At 50.2% G+C, this 19,647-nt stretch overlaps 1 protein-coding gene across 1 annotated transcript in view; it reads left to right on the top strand.

The window, feature by feature from the left end:
• LOC147103276 (connector enhancer of kinase suppressor of ras 1-like) overlaps positions 1–19,647 on the top strand; it is a 99,035-nt gene that overhangs the window by 27,693 nt on the left and 51,695 nt on the right. The window contains exons 8-10 of the mRNA XM_085962739.1: positions 8,037–8,105; positions 12,917–13,063; positions 14,259–14,329. Of these exons, the coding sequence (XP_085818865.1) occupies positions 8,037–8,105; positions 12,917–13,063; positions 14,259–14,329 (287 nt within the window). The remainder of the gene's footprint in view (positions 1–8,036; positions 8,106–12,916; positions 13,064–14,258; positions 14,330–19,647) is intronic.

Raw genomic sequence — 19,647 nt, 5'->3', positions numbered from 1 at the left:
GCCTGTCTACCTCGGTCGCGATAAACCGCCTGTCCTCCCAGCTGTACCTCCTGCTTTTGGTCGCTATTGGCCGGCAGTTAGGGGTAAGGTTCGCGAATAGCGAAGGCGGCTTTACCTTCAGGGTAGCCAGACCGCACACTGTGAGGGGCGGCTGGGACCCACCGTACTTGAGCGTGATGCTTTGGTGGTTGCACTGGAAATCCAGGCCCAAGATCACGCTCGCACATAGATTCTTCATGATTAATACTTTAAAATGATCATAAACAGTTCCGTTAACGGACAATTGTACCGTGCAGTAACCCAGAATGGTCGATGTTTGGGTTTTATCAGCCATAGAGATGGTACCCTGAGTAGGGACCACCTTTAGGGAGAGTTGTTGTGCCAGTTCAGGGTGGATAAAACTCTCCGTGCTTCCACTGTCAATTAAACATTTAACCCTGCACCCGTTTACCTCGATGTCCCACCATTGATTTGGATAGCGGGTGCGGCCTGGTCTGGTCCACTGTGACCGATGCCACTGTAGGGCCCTGATCGAGACAAGATGGCGTCCACGCTGTCTGCTCATAAGATGGCGGACCCCACGGGGTCGGGCAAGATGGCGTCCAAGATGGCCGCTCCCACGGCGCGCACGCGGCGGTGGCGGGTTTTCCGGCGGTTGGTTTTCCGGCGGGGTTCCCTCTGCACACCTTCCCGAAGTGCCCCTTCTTACCGCACTTAAAGCAGGTGGTGCCTTTCGCCGGGCACAGGTTTCTGGTATGCTTTGGCTGCCCGCAGAAGTAGCAGTTGGGTCCCCGACGCGTCGCGGCTGTCGTAGGGCTTCTGGGGGGAGAGCGGGGCCCCAACGGTGTCGGGCTGCCGGGCGGGGAGGATGCCTTCCAAGATGGCGGCGCCCTTGGTGCACACGTGGCGGCGTGGACGGCGCGGGCTGAAGAGTAGGCGTCCGAGTTTCTCTGGGCCACATCCAGGGATCGCGCGGTGTCCGCAGCCTGTTTCAGGTCCAATCCCGTTTTTTTCCAGCAGTCTTTGCCGGATGTAAGTGGAGCTGAGGCCTGTGATAAAGGCATCGCGAACAAGCTCGTCGGTGTACACTGCGGCTTTTACATCTCGGCACTTGCAGTCTTTGCCAAGCATTTTCAGGGTGCCTAGGAACTCCTCCACCGATTCCCCAGGTTGCTGTGCGCGAGTGGCGAGCAGATGCCTAGCATACACCTCATTCGTAGGCTGCTGGTAATGCGCCTTTAAGATGTCGCAGGCGGCCAGGTACGTGTCGGCGTCTTGGATGAGGGGGTAAACCCAGTGGCTTACCCAATTCCGCAGAATTCCGAGTTTCATCCTCGCAGCGTCCGTAGCGTCTTTGACGGCTGCGGAATTGTCCAGGAAGAATTCCATACACATAAACCAGTGTCCGAAGCGTGCTGATGCGTCCGGAGCATGCTGATCCAAATCCAAACGTTCGGGTTTCAGGAGTTGGTCCATTGTGTTGAAAAATAAGTTAATAAAATTGATGTGCCTCAATTATTCCGAGACTCGATGTTAGCGAAACAAAACAAGGCTTTTATTAACTTAGAAGATAACACGCAGTGGAGAGAGGTATCTTCCATCTGGAGATCTGCAGTACTGGATATGAGGCCAGACTGCTTGCTTACATAGGGGCCAGGTATGGGCGGAGCCCTACACACAATGCATTCCATACATTCCAATATACAATACAATGGTGAGGAGAAACCTGAAACCGACCACAGTCACAGGCAGTGATGAATGGAATATTTCATCACAAATGTTTTCTCGTGATGGCCCGAAACTGCTGCAAAAATCCAAGTGGTAGAATCTCAAGCACAGGTTCATACAGACTTGATCTGCTTTATAGAATAAGGAATATGTCCTTAGAAACATAGAAGATAGGAGCAGGAGTAGGCCATTCGGCCCCTCGAGCTTGCTCCGCCATTCAATGCGATCGTGGCTGATCATCCAAATTCAGTACCTGGTCCCTGCTTTCTCCCCATATCCCTTTAGCCTTAAGAAATATATCCAACTCCTTCTTGAATATATTTAATGAATTGGCCCCTACTGCCTTCTGTGGTAGAGAATTCCACAGGTTCACCACTCTCTGGGTGAAGAAATTCCTTCTCATCTCTGTCCTAAATGGCTTACCCCTTATCCTTAGACTGTGACCCCTGGTTCTGGACTCCCCGACCATCGGGAACATCCTTCCTGCATCTAGTCTGTCTAGTCCTGTTAGAATTTTATAAGTTTCAATGAGATCCCCTCTCATTCTTCTAAACTCCAGCGAGTACAAGCCCAATCGACCCAATCTCTCCTCATACGTCATTCCTGCCATCCCAAGTATCAGCCTGGTGAATCTTCGCTGCACTCCTTCCATGGCAAGAATATCCTTCCTCAGATAAGGTGACCAAAACTGCACACAATACTCAAGATGTGGTCTCACCAAGGCCCTGTACAACTGCAGCAAGACATCCTTGTTCCTGTACTCAAACCCTCTCGCTACGAAGGCCAACATACCATTTGCCTTCTTAACTGCCTGCTGCACCTGCATGCTTACCTTCAACGACTGGTGCACAAGGACGCCCAGGTCTCGTTGCACTTCCCCTTCTCCCAATCTATTGCCATTCAGATAATAATCTGCCTTCTTGTTTTTGACACCAAAGTTGACATTCAATGGCATTACCATCGCTGAATCCCCCACTATCAACATCCTGGGGGTTACCATTGATCAGAAACTGAACTGGACCAGCCATATAAATACTGTGGCTACAAGAGCAGGCCAGAGGCTGGGAATTCTGTGGCGAGTGTCTCACCTCCTGACTCCCCAAAGCCTTTCCACAAGGCACAAGTCAGGAGTGTGATGGAATACTCTCCACTTGCCTGGATGAGTGCAGCTCCAACAACACACAAGAAGCTCGACACCATCTAAAGCGGCTCTTCTGTCTGTCCCGATGTCTGTCTGTCCGTTCTCTATACGTTTGAAAGTTACAGAGCGTACCGACGCGCGCGTCGCCTCAAAAGAAAGCTTGCGATTCCGGACCGGTCATAGGCGTATTTACGTTTTGGCCGGACAAAAATCCCGCCCGCGGTATCCGAAAAACGTTCAGCATTCCGCTCATTAGCATCTCATTAGCGACCGTGTGACGTCGAGGTCGACCAATCGGACGGCGGGTTCCTTCCTACAGTTGAGTGTCGAGTGACTCGATGATTGACCAATCCTACGCTTCGGTGACCTGACCGGTCGACCGCGTGTGTGGGCGGGCCTTATCCTTCTGAACCGAGGTGAGTGGCCGCCATCTTGATTTTTGACAATTTTTTCCCCCACACTTTCTGTGTGTTAGGGAACTAAGGTAAATATTTTAATGATGTGTTAGGGAATTAAATAACAATTTTTCCCCCACACTTTCTGTGTGTTAGGGAACTAAGGTAAATATTTTAATGATGTGTTAGGGAATTAAATAACAATTTAATGGGGGGGGGGGAGAGCCTCGGGAAATCGCGGGGGGGGGGTAAAGCCTCGGGAAATCGCGGGGAGGGGGAGAGCCTCGGGAAATCGCGGGGGGGAGAGCCTCGGGAAATCGCGGGGGGGAGAGCCTCGGGAAATCGCGGGGGGGGGAGGAAGAGCCTCGGGAAATTGCGGGGGGGGGGGGCGAGCCTCGGGAAATCGCAGGGCGCTCGCGCCGCCCGCACTGACCGCGCATGCGCCGCCCGCACTGACCGCGCATGCGCCGCCCGCCCACAGCGGCCGTCCATCAGCCGCGCGATATGCGGGGGACCTCAGGCGCTCGGCAGGGGGAGGGGCCGGAGAGAGGGACAGAGGGGAGTGGGGGAGCGGGAGAGGAGGGGAGGGAGGGATAGGACAGGGAGAGGACATGACAGGGAGAGGGGGGACACACGGGCAGGGAGACCAAGCGCCCCAAAATTGCCCACTGACCGCGCATGCGCCGCCCGCCCGCCCGCCCACAGCAGCCGTCCTTCAGCCGCGCCATACGCGGGGGACCTCAGCTCCGGACCTCAGGCGCTAGGCAGGGGGAGGGGCCGGAGAGAGGGACAGAGGGGAGTGGGGGAGCGGGGGTGGGCGAGGGGAGGGAGACAGGGGAAGGGAGGGAGAGGAGGGGAGGGGAGGGAGGGATAGGACAGGGAGAGGACATGACAGGGAGAGGGGGGACACACGGGCAGGGAGACCAAGCGCCCCAAAATTGCCCTCGCAACGCGGGGCTCCCCAGCTAGTTCAGGATAAAGCAGCCCGCTTGATTGGCACTCCATCCACCACCTTCAACATTCACTCCCTCCACCACTGGCGCACTGTGGCTGCAGTGTGTACCATCTACAAGATGCACTGCAGCAACTCGCCAAAGCTCCTTCAACAGCACCTTCCAAACCCGCGACCTCTACCACTTAGAAGGACAAGGGCAGCAGAAGCATGGGAACATCACCACCTACAAGTTCCCCTCCAAGCCACACACCATCCTGACTTGGACCTGTATCGCCGTTCCTTCACTGTCGCTGGGCCAAAATCCTGGAACTCCCTTCCTAACAGCATTGTGGGTGTACCTACACCATATGGACTGCAGCGGTTCAAGAAGGCGGCTCACCACCATCTTCTCAAGAGCAATTAGGGATGGGCACTAAATGCAGGCCTAGCCAGCGACGCCCACATCCCATCAATGAATAAAAAATAAAAAATTTTTTATCCACGTTATATTGCATCTGCCATACTTCTGCTCAATCACCCAACCTGTCCAAATCATACTGGAGTTTCTCGGCATCCTCCTCACCGCACACACGCCCACCCAGCTTTGTGTCGTCTGCAAACTTGGAGATATTACATCTAGTTCCCTCGTCCAGATCATTAATATATATTGTGAATAGCTGGGGTCCAAGGACCGATCCCTGCGGTACCCCACTAGTCACTGCCTACCACTCAGAAAAAGAGCTGTTTATTCCAATTCTTTGCTTTCTGTCTGCCAACCAGTTTTCTATCCAAGTCAATACCATGCCCCCCCAATCCCATGTGCCTTAACTTTACACGCTAATCTCTTATGCGGGACCTTATCGAAAGCCTTCTGAAAGTCCAAATACACCACATCCACTGGTTCTCCCGTATCTATTTTACCAGTTACATCCTCAAAAAATTCCAGTAGATTAGTCAAGCACGATTTACCTTTTGTAAATCCATGTTGACTTTGTCCGATCCGGTCACTGTTTTCCAAGTGCTCTGCTATTACATCTTTTATAATGGACTCTAGCATTTTCCCCACTACCGATGACAGTCTGTACTTCCCCGTTTTCTCTCTACCACCTTTTTTGAATAGTGGGGTAACATTAGCTACCCGCCAATCCATGGGTACTGTTCCAGAGTCTATCGAATTTTGAAAGATGACCAGCAATGCATCTACTATTTCTAGGGCCACTTTCTTAAGTACCCTAGGATGTAGATTATCAGGCCCTGGGGATTTATCGGCCTTCAATCCCGTCAATTTATCTAACACCATTTCCCTACAAATACTGATTTCTATCAGTTCCTCCCTTTCATTAGACCCTATGTTCACCGACATCTCTGGGCGGTTATTTGTGTCCTCCTTTGTGAAGACAGAACCAAAGTATGTATTTAATTGGCCTGCCATTTCTTTGTTCCCCATTATAAATTCCCCTGATTCTGACTGCAAGGGACCTACGCTTGACTTCACCAATCTTTTTCTCTTCACATATCTATAAAAGCTTTTTCAGTCAGTTTTTATGTTCCCTGCAAGCTTACTCTCATACTGTATTTCCCCCCTCTTAATTAATCCCTTTGTCCTCCTTTGTTGAATCCTAAACTGCTCCCAATCCTCAGGTTTACTGCTTTTTCTGGCCAATTTATATGTCGTCTCCTTGGATCTTATGCTATCCCTAATTTCCCTTGTTAGCCAAGGTTGAGTCACCTTTTTTGTTTTATTTTTATGCCAATCTGGATGAACAAATTCTGTAGTTCATCCATGCGATCTTTGAATGTTTGCCATTGCCTATCCACCGTCAACCCTTTGAGTGACATTCCCCAATCAATCCTACCCAACTCGCGCCTCATACCATCGTAGTTTCCTTTATTTAAATTCAGGACCCTAGTCTCTGAGTCAACTACTTCACTCTCCATCTTAATGAAGAATTCGATCACATTATGATCGCTCCGACCCAAGGGGCCTCGCAGAACAAGATTGCTAATTAATCCTTTCTCATTACATAATACCCAGTCTAAGATGGCCTGATCTCTGGTTGGTTCGTCGACATATTGGTCCAGGAAACCATCCCGTATACACTCCAGGAATTCCTCCTGCACAGTATTGTTATTAATTTGGTTAGCCCAATCTATATGTAGATTAAAGTCACCCATGATAACTGCTGTGCCCTTATTGCACGCTTTTCTAATTTCCCTTTTAATGCCATTCCCAACCTCCGCATTACTGTTTGGAGGTCTATATACCACTCCCACTAATGTTTTCTGCCCCTTGGTATTTCTCAGTTCTACCCATACAGATTCCACATCATCAGAGCTAATATCCTTCCTTACAATTATGTTAATCCCCTCTTTAACCAGCAATGCTACCCCACCTCCTTTTCCTTTTTGCCTATCTTTCCTGAATATTGAATACCCCTGGATGTTGAGTCCCAGCCTTGGCCACCCTGGAGCCATGTTTCCGTAATCCCAATCATATCATATTCGTTTACCTCTATTTGCGCAGCTAATTCATCCACCTTATTCCGAATGCTTTTCGCATTAAGACACAAAGCCTTCAGGCTTGTTTTTTTAACGCTCTTACATCTTTTAGAATTATTATTTACTGTGGCCATGTTTGATTTAAACCCTTGATTTCTCTGTCTGCCACTTTTGCCTTTCTCCTTCCTGTCTTTTGCTTTTATCCTTGTTTCCCTTTCCTCTGTCTCCCCACTCAGGTTCCCAACCCCCTGCCATTTTAGTTTAAACCCTCCCCCAGAGCACTAGCAAACACTCCCCCTAGGACATCGGTCCCGGCCTTGCCCAGGTGCAAACCGTCCGTTTTGTATTGGTCCCACCTCCCCCAGAACCGGTTCCAGTGTCCCAGTAATTTGAATCCCTCCCCCTTACACCATTCCTCTAGCCACATATTCATCTGAAACATCCTTCTATTTCTACTCCGACTAGCACGTGGCACTGGTAGCAATCCTGAAATTACTACCTTTGAGGTCCTATTTTTAAATTTACCTCCTAACTCCCTGTATTCAGCTTTTAGGACCTCATCCCGGTTTTTACCTATATCGTTGGTACCTATATGCACCACGACAACTGGCTGTTCACCCTCCCCTTCCAAAATGTTCTGCAGCCGCTCTGAGACATCCTTGACCCTTGCACCAGGGAGGCAACACACCATCCTGGAGTCTTGTTTGCGGCCGCAGAAACGCCTATCTATTCCCCTTACAATAGAATCCCCTATCACTATAGCTCTCCCACTCTTTTTCCTCCCGTCCTGTGCAGCAGAACCACCCCTGGTGGCAGGAAGTTGGCTGCTGCTGCCTTCCCCTGGTAAGCCATCCCCCCCATCAGTATCCAAAGTGGTATATCTATTTGAGAGGGGGATGGCCACAGGGGACTCCTGCACTACCTGCCTGCGCCATAGTGAAGTGAGGGAATTGCTGCAGAATTGCTTGGAAGTTGGAGGATGGGTTATTGGAGATTCCAAAATAGTCCCTGAATTACATTCGAAAGCATTTGGTTTTGATCTCTTGTTTTTATGGTGCTGACTGGGAGAGGGGAGTGTTGCAGTCTAACCTGAAAGATGGGCTGTGAGTTCATGTGACACAATTGCAATCACAACTGTTCCAATTTATAATTCAGGGAAATTGTTCACCTCCCCCAGTGGCTCTGGTGCATATTCCTGGGGTGGATTGTCCATGATTGAGTATTTTTATGAACTTGCCTTCACTTATACTTGATTGGCAGTAAAGCATTTTGGGACATCCTAAGGTCGTGAAAGATGCTATATAAATGCAAGTTTTGCTTTTTTTCCCCTGTTCTTCAGTCTCCAGCTTACCGCTCTCAGAAGATTCGGCCAGGAGATGAGGTGGTCCAGGTGAATGATATGGTTGTGGTAAGTATTATCAGACAATCTGTATTAGGTGATTTAAATATGGTATAGATTGGGTGTTGGATGATGGGGTGTGTATGGATCAGGAGTTGGGGGGGGTGTACAGATCGGGAGTTGGGGGGGTGTATGGATCGGGAGTTGGGGTGGTGTATGGATCGGGAGTTGGGGTGGTGTATGGATCGGGAGTTGGGGTGGTGTATGGATCGGGAGTTGGGGTGGGTGAGTATGGATCGGGAGTTGGGGTGGTGTATGGATCGGGAGTTGGGGTGGTGTATGGATCGGGTGTTGGGGTGGTGTATGGATCGGGAGTTGGGGTGGTGTATGGATCGGGAGTTGGGGTGGTGTATGGATCGGGAGTTGGGGTGGTGTGCGGATCGGGAGTTGGGGTTGGTGTGTATGGATCGGGAGTTGGGGTGGTGTGTATGGATCAGGAGTTGGGGTGGTGTATGGATCGGGAGTTGGGGTGGTGTGCGGATCGGGAGTTGGGGTGGTGTGCGGATCGGGAGTTGGGGGGTGTTGGGGTGGTGTGCGGATTGGGAGTTCGGGTGGTGTACGGATCGGGAGTTGGGGTGGTGTATGGATTGGGAGTTGGGGTGGTGTGTATGGATCGGGAGTTGGGGTGGTGTGCGGATCGGGAGTTGGGGTTGGTGTGTATGGATCGGGAGTTGTGGGTGTGTGTATGGATCAGGAGTTGGGGGAGTGTGTATGGATCGGGAGTTGGGGGTGTGTGTATGGATCGGGAGTTGGGGGAGTGTGTATGGATCGGGAGTTGGGGTGGTGTGTATGGATCGGGAGTTGGGGTGGTGTATGGATCGGGAGTTGGGGTGGTGTGCGGATCGGGAGTTGGGGTGGTGTGCGGATCGGGAGTTGGGGTGGTGTATGGATTGGGAGTTGGGGTGGTGTGCGGATCGGGAGTTGGGGTTGGTGCGTATGGATCGGGAGTTGGGGGTGTGTGTATGGATCGGGAGTTGGGGGAGTGTGTATGGATCGGGAGTTGGGGTGGTGTGTATGGATCGGGAGTTGGGGTGGTGTGCGGATCGGGAGTTGGGGTTGGTGCGTATGGATCGGGAGTTGGGGGTGTGTGTATGGATCGGGAGTTGGGGGAGTGTGTATGGATCGGGAGTTGGGGTGGTGTGTATGGATCGGGAGTTGGGGTGGTGTGCGGATCGGGAGTTGGGGTTGGTGTGTATGGATCGGGAGTTGGGGGTGTGTGTATGGATCGGGAGTTGGGGGAGTGTGTATGGATTGGGAGTTGGGGTGGTGTGTATGGATCGGGAGTTGGGGTGGTGTATGGATCGGGAGTTGGGGTGGTGTGCGGATCGGGAGTTGGGGGATGTTGGGGTGGTGTGCGGATCGGGAGTTGGGGTGTACGGATCGGGAGTTGGGGTGGTGTACGGATCGGGAGTTGGGGTGTACGGATCGGGAGTTGGGGTGGTGTACAGATCGGGAGTTGGGGTGGTGTACGGATCGGGAGTTGGGGTGGTGTACAGATCGGGAGTTGGGGTGGTGTACGGATCGGGAGTTGGGGTGGTGTACGGATCGGGAGTTTGGGTGTACGGATCGGGAGTTGGGGTGGTGTACAGATCGGGAGTTGGGGTGGTGTACGGATCGGGAGTTGGGGTGGTGTACGGATCGGGAGTTGGGGTGGTGTACGGATCGGGAGTTGGGGTGGTGTACGGATCGGGAGTTGGGGTGGTGTACGGATCGGGAGTTGGGGTGGTGTACGGATCGGGAGTTGGGGTGGTGTACGGATCGGGAGTTGGGGTGGTGTACGGATCGGGAGTTGGGGTGGTGTACGGATCGGGAGTTTGGGGGGGGTGTATGGATCGGCAGTTGTATTGGGATGGTGTACGGATCGGGAGTTGTATCGGGATGGTGTATATTGGGTGTCTGACAATGCAGGGGGTTTGAAAGGTATGGGAGATCAATAGAAATTACAGCACACAAGGTGGCCATATGGCCTATCTCATCTGTGCCAATGCTAGCTCTTTAACTGAAGCTGACCCTTCGCTACCCCTCTATCCATTCAGCCTTATTACCTTTAATACCATAGAGGTAATTTTGAAAGGCTCACTCCCAGGATGGGACTGAAAGCTACACAGGAACACCGGTCACAGAATTGGCCCTATAGTGTTCTAACCCTGTCTCTGACCCATGCTCCCATCTAGTGATGCGCCACACTGGGAGCAGTCTCACAAATATTACTCCTCATGTACCTTAATTTTCACTTCTGAAAATCCATATAGACAACCACATTCCCTTTATACACTCTGATTTCCACAAAAAATTCAATTGGTCAAGCACAACCTGCCCTGTACAACTCCATGCTGACTGTTCCAGATTAGTCCATGCCTCTCCAAGTGTTTACTAATTTCATCCTGTGAACCCAACTGAGTTAAGACTATGGGCTAAAAATTGGGTGCCTTAGCGCCTCCCATTATCGCCTCCGGGGGGCGATAACGGGGCGCTACGGTCTTGCCACCCGGGTGCAGCAATGTTACTGCCGCCCGCGAAAATCACCTGCCGGTTTGCGTCAGCGGTAACCCCTATTGCCACGCCCGCCTGCAGCTGGAGATCGTGACGTCATCCGACTGCGCATCGCCCTGGACCCAAAATTAATTTCTGCCCCCCGAAGCTTCGCCAGGCGAAAACAATGACAACTTCAGGGGATGTGCATCGGGCGACCGTCCGCTTTGCGGTGATGCTTAAAGGCGAGGTGGCCGAGGTAAGTAAAAAAAAACTTACATTTTTTGATCTTTTTTTTGCGGGTTCCTGCCCATGATCGATCAGCCTGGCACTCTGAGTGAGTGCCAGGCTGATTGCGCGGATTTGCCGCTCCCTTGGTAGTCCAAGTAGGTGTCCTTTCTTTTGCAGAGCCTGCAGCAATGGCCCTTGCCTTTAAGGGAGGGAAGGAGCCTTCCAACGCAGAGCTTTTATTTCTTGTGTGCAGCTCTGCAAAACTCACCGCCCCTCCTGGTGTCGATCGCGCTCTAAGAGGGAAGTGGAGCACTTGATTTCTCGCTCCACCTCCCTCTTGGAGCGAGAAAACCCAATTTTTTTACAGTTAGAAAAACATAGCACCTGGCGCTAATTTTCCAAACTTTTAAAAGGTACCACCCCAAGATACCCAATTTCACCCCCTAAGTGTCTATAGTTTCTTGGCTCATCCCTTTCCCAAACGGGCGTAACCTTTTCCACCCTCCAGTCTTTTGGCACAATTCCCACGTCCAAAGATTTTTTGATAATTATGGTTCGTGCCTCTCCATCTTTCCCCTGTCCCCAAACTTCCCTCAGTATTCTGGGGTGATACTGTCAGGACCTGCTGACCTTTTCAACTTTCAGTCCCATCAACTTTTTTTGAACAGTTTCTTTTTGAATATTTTTCTCCAGTTGTGTCTCTCTCGCACCCTCCTTAGGTCCTGCTGTCCCACCATCACCTTCCTTTGCAATATAGCGGAGAGATTCTTGTTAAGCATCTCTGTCTTTATTTTCCTTTTAAGTACAAGGTGGCCCCTTCTCTGGTTATCCTTTTATTTCTTGTGTGCTTATAAAAGCCCTTAATTTTTCCCTTTAGGTTGAGCAGCTGTCTTTGTTTTATACACTCTCGACCTTCCTAATCTCCTTTTTGCTTTCCTTCTGAAGTTTTTATTTGTTTTCTTCTGTATTGTCCCTCAATATTTATCATACAGCCCTTTTATTGAACTCCGGATATTGAACCAAGTTCAATTAATGCTGTAAATTTGTAAAGAAATCTATCGTTTGACAGCTGCCGAGGTGTCAGTATGGTTCTGAGCCATACAGACCAGAGAGCCAGTGGTTCCCTCTCTGGATCTCTATCCAGTGACATTGGCTGGAAAGTGATCATGTGCAGATGTTGGGTGGGCACAGGTTGAGCTTGGCTGCATGATTGGGTGTCCTGCAGACACTCGTTGGAACATTAGGAACAGGACTAGGCCTTTTAGCCTCTCAAGCCTGTTCCGTCATTCATTAAGATCATAGCTGATCTGTACCTCGACTCCATTTACCACCTCTGCTCCCTATCCCTCAATACGCTTACCTCACAAAACTATCCATCTCAGTCTTGAAAATTTCACTTGACCCACAGTTTTTTGGGGGGGAGTCACACAAATAATAATGACTTGGACTAGGTACAGCCGCTCATGCAATCCCAACACCAGCGAGAGTCAGCACCTTAAGGAGAGTTGAGGAAAATCCAGTATTGATTTAAGTTGGAGTGATTTGGTGTAAACTCGAAAACTCTTGTTTGCCGCAGTATGGGTAGCGATCTTTCCCCTCGAGGTTATTTTGTTGTTCTGTGTTTCTTTATTCTTAATTTTGTTTTTGTTTCTTTGTCAGTGATTGTCAAACTTCGTCACTAATTATTGGTCCAAAAGTAGTTTCTTCCTCTCTTCAAATACTGTGCACCATTCCCCACCCAAACGGGGGAGGGGCAGGAGAGATGCTCCCAGCCAGCTGCCGATCCTGTTTCTGAGCATGTGCATGACTGCTGTCATCCCAGCAAGGAAGCATCTAGGATCTCCTGGGCACCTCAGCCTCTTTACCCCCACCAAACCGTCTGACTGAGATGGGGAATCGTGAGTACAAACCCTCACTGCACCAGCATGTTGCTCAACGATGATGCAGCATGCTACTGCAGAGCTGCTGAAACACTTCTTCGTCACAGCTGGTCTCCTAAAGCCTCTCACCATATTTATTGGCATTGGCACTAAAGAGAAACTTTCTTCTAACAGTCCTTGTAATAATGAGCTTCCAACTTGGAGACTTTTTATTCTTGTTTTTTCCTGTGCCGCTAGGTTGGGTGGACGTTGCATAACCTGGTTGCCAAACTGCGGGAGAATCCTAATCAAGTGGTCCTCATTATGAAAAAGATGCCCCTTGATATATTACCATCTTTCTGTTCCTCTGAGAATGCACAGCTACAGCAACCCCACCAACCACAGGTGAGATCAGCCTCTTGCTGAATAAAATGAGCATTATAGAAACATTAGGAACAGGAGTAGGTCATTCAGCTCCTCGAGCCTGTTATTAGACCATAAGTAGTGTCACTCTGCTATTAATTGGTGATTGGAGGGATTGTCATGGAGTTGCCTGCTGTCTGTGCTTCCAGTCTCTGCTCAGTCAGTTCTGATGACAGTGCCAAAAGATAGGGAGGAAGTGCAACGTGGGAAGAGAAACAATCCCTTTGGCTCGCCCCTGAATTGGTGCCTGGCGCTGGACAATCCCAGAGCAGCATTGATGGTGAATACAGACAACCCCTCATCCCAGATGATCCCACCCACCCTGTTGGGAGAGAATAGCTGGTGGTTGTCTGAGTGGGGTAGGAAAAATAGTTTTGAGATGTTCTTTAATCAATGGAATAGAATTAGTGCAGGTCGACACAGGAAGGGACCAGTGGGTAATAGTGGACTCGTCACTGTCAATGTCTGGAGGTAATTTAAAAGATAGATATTCTACTGAGGTGGTGCTGGGTCTGTACAATGCACTGTCCAATCCCATTTGGAGCACTATTTACAAATTTGTCTACACCTTGCACCTTCAGCATTGAGCAAAAGCTTCACCCCCTAAAATCTCCATACTATAAAAGGGACGTACTAGCGCCGGAGGGGGTACAGAGGAGAGCAACAAGAATGATTCCAAGTTTAAAGGGATGAACAATGGGGAAATTTTTTTTAAAAACACAATCTATACAGCCCAGAGCGAAGATAGTAAACAAATAAGAAATTTACATCAGATACCTGAAGGAACTCCTTCAGATAAAGGGTGAGAAGTGTTTGCATTAACTTGCTCGGCTAGGAAGCTGAGACACAGATTTTAGGGGCACAAGAAAAGCAGCTGGATACCATGCTGTAGAGTTGGAGTTTTTGAGGAATGAGCTTCAATAAGAAAAGGGCCTCTTCTCGTCCTTGGGGATAATTTTGACTTTTGACTCGGCAACCTGTTAAACACCTCTCCTTATCTTCGTTTCCGTTGACTTCCGATACTACTCATTTTACACTATCATTTAAAGTCAAAATTACCCACCTTGACTTTTTTATGCTCTCGTGCCTCTACAGAGCATGTGTGTATACAGTTGGTACGAGAATGAACCTAGTGGAACTCCCCCTATGGTCTGCTAATATCTGCTCTCTTTCCTAGGTACCGGGAAGCCCATCAGAAGATGCAGCATCATGGCCGGACCTGAGTGTGCTCTCTGAGAGATCTGCCCAGTTAGTGTCAATTTAATTCCTTTCTTCTCCGGGGAAGTTGTGCTTCATTTGGGTCCTGCAAAAGTGGCCTCTGTACAGTTTTCAGATTGCCAGGCTGATTAGTGATCCAGGCTCACTAGTGTTGATGGGCTCAATACTGAAGTTATTGACAAATTCATGATCCATTCTGCTTTTGACAGTATCGGCAGCCTTTCAATCAGAAGGACATTTTGAGGCTGGCCAGATGGACTGTAGTGGTCTTTGTCAGTCCTGTACATTCCTAAATTGGTCATCTCTGGATGAGTTAAGTTAGGTCAAGTCCCCACTCTGGAGCAGCGGGTGTTTAGAATGTGAATTCACTGCCACAAACCCTTGTTGAAGTAGAGCCCATTAATTCATTTTAAAAGGGGATTAGCTAGATTGTTGTAAAAGAGGAATATCACAGGGTATGGGGAGTGGGCAGGAGAGTGGGTATAGACTGGGTGGGATATTAAAAGGTATGGGGAGCGAGCAGAAGAGTGGGATTAGACTTGGCAATGTAGGGAGCCATTTCAAGATGGCTCCTGTGCTGGCAGCTCCCTAGGGAGCTCCTTTGCCATCCGTTGCCATCCTTTGCTCTTCCCCACCCCCCAGACTCTTCTCTTCTACTGTTTAAGTTCCCCTGGCTCTAATAGTGGGTGCATTTTATCCCTAACTGCAAGTTCAAGCTGCAAGGTTAAAGTTACCTGAGCCCACGGCCCATCCCCCGACCATGCCTGTTCTTTGTTCTCAGTGAGCACTGGCTCTTCACTTAAACGTAGCTCCCAAATTCCCAGACCTCTCTGCCGTCAAGACTACGCTTCTCCGCTAGACTAGTGGATCACGAGTGGCGCTCGGGGCCAGGGATCGCGAGAATATCAGTGCTAATTTGATCCTGTGAGAGACAACATAATTCATGTCCGAGGCCGGGACCCAGGAGCGAGGCCGGGACCCAGGAGCGAGGTCAAGGCCCAGGAGTGGCGCAGCATGGACCAGCAGTGGGGTCGGGGCCCAGGGAAGGTGCAGCACGGGCCAACAGCGAGGTCGGGAGGACCATAATGCATCCTACGAAACCCAGGCAGAGAGGACCTGCGGGAAGGAGGGAGGACAGTAGCATTATGTTTGTGTGTGTGTGATCTAGGCTGTTGTAGCAGAACCTGGTCTCCAATCGTCTTGGATCCCCTTGCCATTGGACCAAGACTTTGCTCTGTCAAGCCCGTGTGGTAGCTGGTGTGCAATGGCCACCCCACGTTAAAAGAATTCACGCACAGGCATCGTCCACCCTTTAAAATGAAGTTCGGGACCTGGAACGTCAGGATCCTCATGGACAACCCCAACAGTGACAGACTGGAACGCTGTACTGCTATCATTGCCCGGGAGCGCAGACGTTTCGACATTGACACCACCGCCCTAAGTGAGACCCGGCGGGCAGGGGAAGGCCAGCTCAAGGAGCAAGGCGGTGGCTACACCTTCTTCTGGAAAGGCAAACCTGAAGAAGAACGCCGCCTCCATGGGGTAGGCTTCGCCATAAAAAATGAACTGGTTGGGCGTCTCAGACTCTCCTAACAGTATAAACGAGCGCCTCATGACTCTTCGGCTCACCCTAGACCGGAACCAGTGCGCTACGGTCATCAGTGCGTACGCCCCAACACTGGAAGCCACAGAAGAGACCAAAGAGGAATTCTACTCCAGCCTCGAACAATATCCCTGTCCCGAGTCCCAATGGGCGACAAGCTGATCCTCCTTGGCGACTTTAACGCCAGAGTTGGAAAGGACACAGACCTCTGGGGAGGTGTGATCGGCAGAGAGGGGGTAGGGAAAGCCAACTCCAACAGTACCCTCCTCCTGTCGAAATGCTTAGAACATGGCCTTGTTATAACCAACACCTTGTTCCGTCAGAGAGACAAGTACAAGGCTTCATGGCAGCACCCTCGCTCCAAGCACTGGCATCTGCTGGACTACGTCATCCGCCAAGCGAGGGACCGCAAGGACATCGCATCACCCGCGCCATGACAGGAGCTGACGACTGCTGGACAGACCATCGCCTAATCCACTCTGTCATCTCCATCCATGTAGCCCCAAAACAGCGGCGGCAACAGAAACAATGCTGCAGGAAAATTAACACTGGAGCACTCAAAAACCCCGCTAAGAAAGCCCTATTCAGCCTGCGCATCACAAACAACCTGACGACTCCCAGTGGTGCAGAGACAGAGTGCCCACAGCACCTGGTCTGCACTCAAGGCCTCCATAATCAGCACCTGTGAAGAGACGCTCGGGCACTCGACCAGGAAACACCAAGACTGGTTCGAAGAGAACGACCAGGAGATCCAGGAGCTAATAAGCTGCAAGCGCAAGGCATTCCTGATCTGGAAACGGCAACAGAACTCGAGAGCAAGAAAGCAGCTCTACAGAAGCCTGATGGCTGAGGTCCAACAAAAAACTCGCGACCTAAAGAACAGATGGTGGGTGGAGAACGCGCAGGAGATCCAGCAGCTAGCCAACAACCACAACGTGCGTGGATTCTTCAGTGCAGTCAAGACCATCTACGGCCCAAGCACCCAAGGCCCTACCCCACTACGGGCCAAGAATGGAGAGGTACTCATCAAAGACAGAGAGGCAGTCAGTGCCCGCTGGAAGGAGCACTTCGAAGATCTCCTTAACCGCGACTCTGTCTTTGACGCGAGTGTCTTCAACTCCATCCCACAGCATGCTATCTGCCACCATCTCAGCACAACCCCAGCCCGGCATGAGGTTGAAAAGGCCATCCGACAATTGAGGAACAACAAGGCCTCAGGAGCAGATGGAATCCCCGCCGATACACTAAAGCATGGCGGAGAAGCACTACTGGCGCGAATTCATGAACTCATTTCTCTTATCTGGAAGGAGGAGAGCATGCCAGGGGATCTCAGAGACGCCGTAATTGTGACCATCTTCAAGAAAGGTGACAAGTCCGATTGCGGTAATTAGAGGAGTTTCCCTGCTGCCTGCCACAGGGAAAGTCATCGCAAGAATCTTCCTCAATCGCCTTCTCCCAGTGGCCGAAGAGCTCCTCCCAGAGTTGCAATGCGGATTCCGCCCACTAAGGGGCACAATGGACATGATCTTCACCGCACGTCAATTACAAGAGAAATGCAGGGAACAGTACCAACCGCTGTACATGGCCTTCTTTGATCTCACAAAAGCCTTCGACACTGTCAACCGTGAGGGATTATGGAGTGTCCTCCTCAAATTCGGCTGCCCTCAAAAGTTTGTCACCATCCTCCGCCTGCTTCACGACGACATGCAAGCCGTGATCCTGACCAATGGTTCCACCACAGACCCAATTCACGTACGAACCGGGGTCAAGCAAGGCTGTGTCATCGCATCAACGCTCTTCTCGATCTTCCTTGCTGCAATGCTCCATCTCACCCTCAGTAAGCTCCCCACTGGAGCGGAGCTAATTTACAGAACAAATGGGAAACTGTTCAGCCTCCAGTCCAGATCCAAGGTCGTCTCATCCTCTGTCATCGAATTACAGTATGCAGACGACGCTTGCGTCTGCGCTCACTCGGAGGTCGAACTTCAAACCATCGGCAACACCTTCACCGAAGCGTACGAGAGCATGGGCCTTACACTAAACATCCGTAACACAAAGATCCTCTGCCAACCTGCCCCGGCCACACAGTACTGCCCCCGATTATCAAAAGGCCTTGGACAACTTTCCATATTGTTGAGGGGGATGGCTTATCAGGGGAAGGCAGCAGCAGCCAACTTCCTGGCACCAGGGGTGGTTCTGCTGCACAGGACGGGAGGAAAAAGAGGGGTAGAGCTTATAGTAATAGGGGATTCTATTGTAAGGGGAATAGATAGGCGTTTCTGCGGCCGCAAACGAGATTTCAGGATGGTGTGTTGCCTCCCTGGTGCAAGGGTCAAGGATGTCTCAGAGCGGCTGCAGAACATTTTGGAAGGGGAGGGTGAACAGCCAGTTGTCATGGTGCATATAGGTACCAACGATATAGGTAAAAAACGGGATGAGGTCTTAAAAGCTGAATATAGGGAGTTAGGAGGTAAATTTAGAAATAGGACCTCAAAAGGTAGTAATCTCAGGATTGCTACCAGTGCCACGTGCTAGTCAGAGTAGAAATAGAAGGATATTTCAGATGAATACATGGCTAGAGGAATGGTGCAAGGGGGAGGGATTCAAATTCCTGGGACATTGGAACCGGTTCTGGGGGAGGTGGGACCAGTACAAACCGGACGGTTTGCACCTGGGCAGGACCGGGACCGATGTCCTAGGGGGAGTGTTTGCTAGTGCTCTGGGGGAGGGTTTAAACTAAAATGGCAGGGGTTTGGGAACCTGAGCAGGGAGACAGAGGAAAGGGAAACAAGGATAGAAGCAAAAGACAGGAAGGAGAAAAACAAAGGTGGCAGTCAGAGAAATCAAGGGTTTAAATCAAACATGGCCACAGTAAATAATAATTCTAAAAGGTCTAAGAGCGTTAAAAAAAGCAAGCCTCAAGGCTTTGTGTCTTAATGCGAGGAGCATTCGGAATAAGGTGGATGAATTAGCTGCGCAAATAGAGGGAAACGAATATGATATGATTGGGGTTACGGAAACATGGCTCCAGGGTGGCCAAGGCTGGGAACTCAACAACCAGGGGTATTCAATATTCAGGAAAGATAGGCAAAAAGGAAAAGGAGGTGGGGTAGCATTGCTGGTTAAAGAGGGGATTAACACAATTGTAAGGAAGGATATTAGCTCTGATGATGTGGAATTGTATGGGTAGAACTGAGAAATACCAAGGGGCAGAAAACGTTGGTGTGAGTGGTATATAGACCTCCAAACAGTAATGCGGAGGCTGGGGATGGCATTAAAAGGGAAATTAGAGAAGCGTGCAATAAGGGCACAGCAGTTATCATGGGTGACTTTAATCTACATATAGATTGGGCTAACCAAATTAGTAACAATACTGTGGAGGAGGAATTCCTGGAGTGTATGCGGGATGGTTTCCTGGAGCAATATGTCGAGGAACCAACCAGAGATCAGGCCATCTTAGACTGGGTATTATGTAATGAGAAAGGATTAATTAGCAATCTTGTTGTGCGAGGCCCCTTGGGTCGGAGCGATCATAATATGATCGAATTCTTCATTAAGATGGAGAGTGAAGTAGTTGACTCAGAGACTAGGGTCCTGAATTTAATTAAAGGAAACTACGATGGTATGAGGCGTGAGTTGGGTAGGATTGATTGGGAATGTCACTCAAAGGGTTGACGGTGGATAGGCAGTGGCAAAGATCGCATGGATGAACTACAGAATTTGTTCATCCCAGTTTGGCATAAAG

This window comes from Somniosus microcephalus, chromosome 20, assembly GCF_052327205.1.
Source record: "Somniosus microcephalus isolate GS21.2 chromosome 20, FLI_Smic_1.0, whole genome shotgun sequence".
Taxonomy (NCBI): Eukaryota; Metazoa; Chordata; class Chondrichthyes; order Squaliformes; family Somniosidae; genus Somniosus; species Somniosus microcephalus.
The sequence above is the reverse complement of the archived record's forward strand: the minus strand, read 5'-3'. Positions and strand labels throughout refer to the sequence as shown.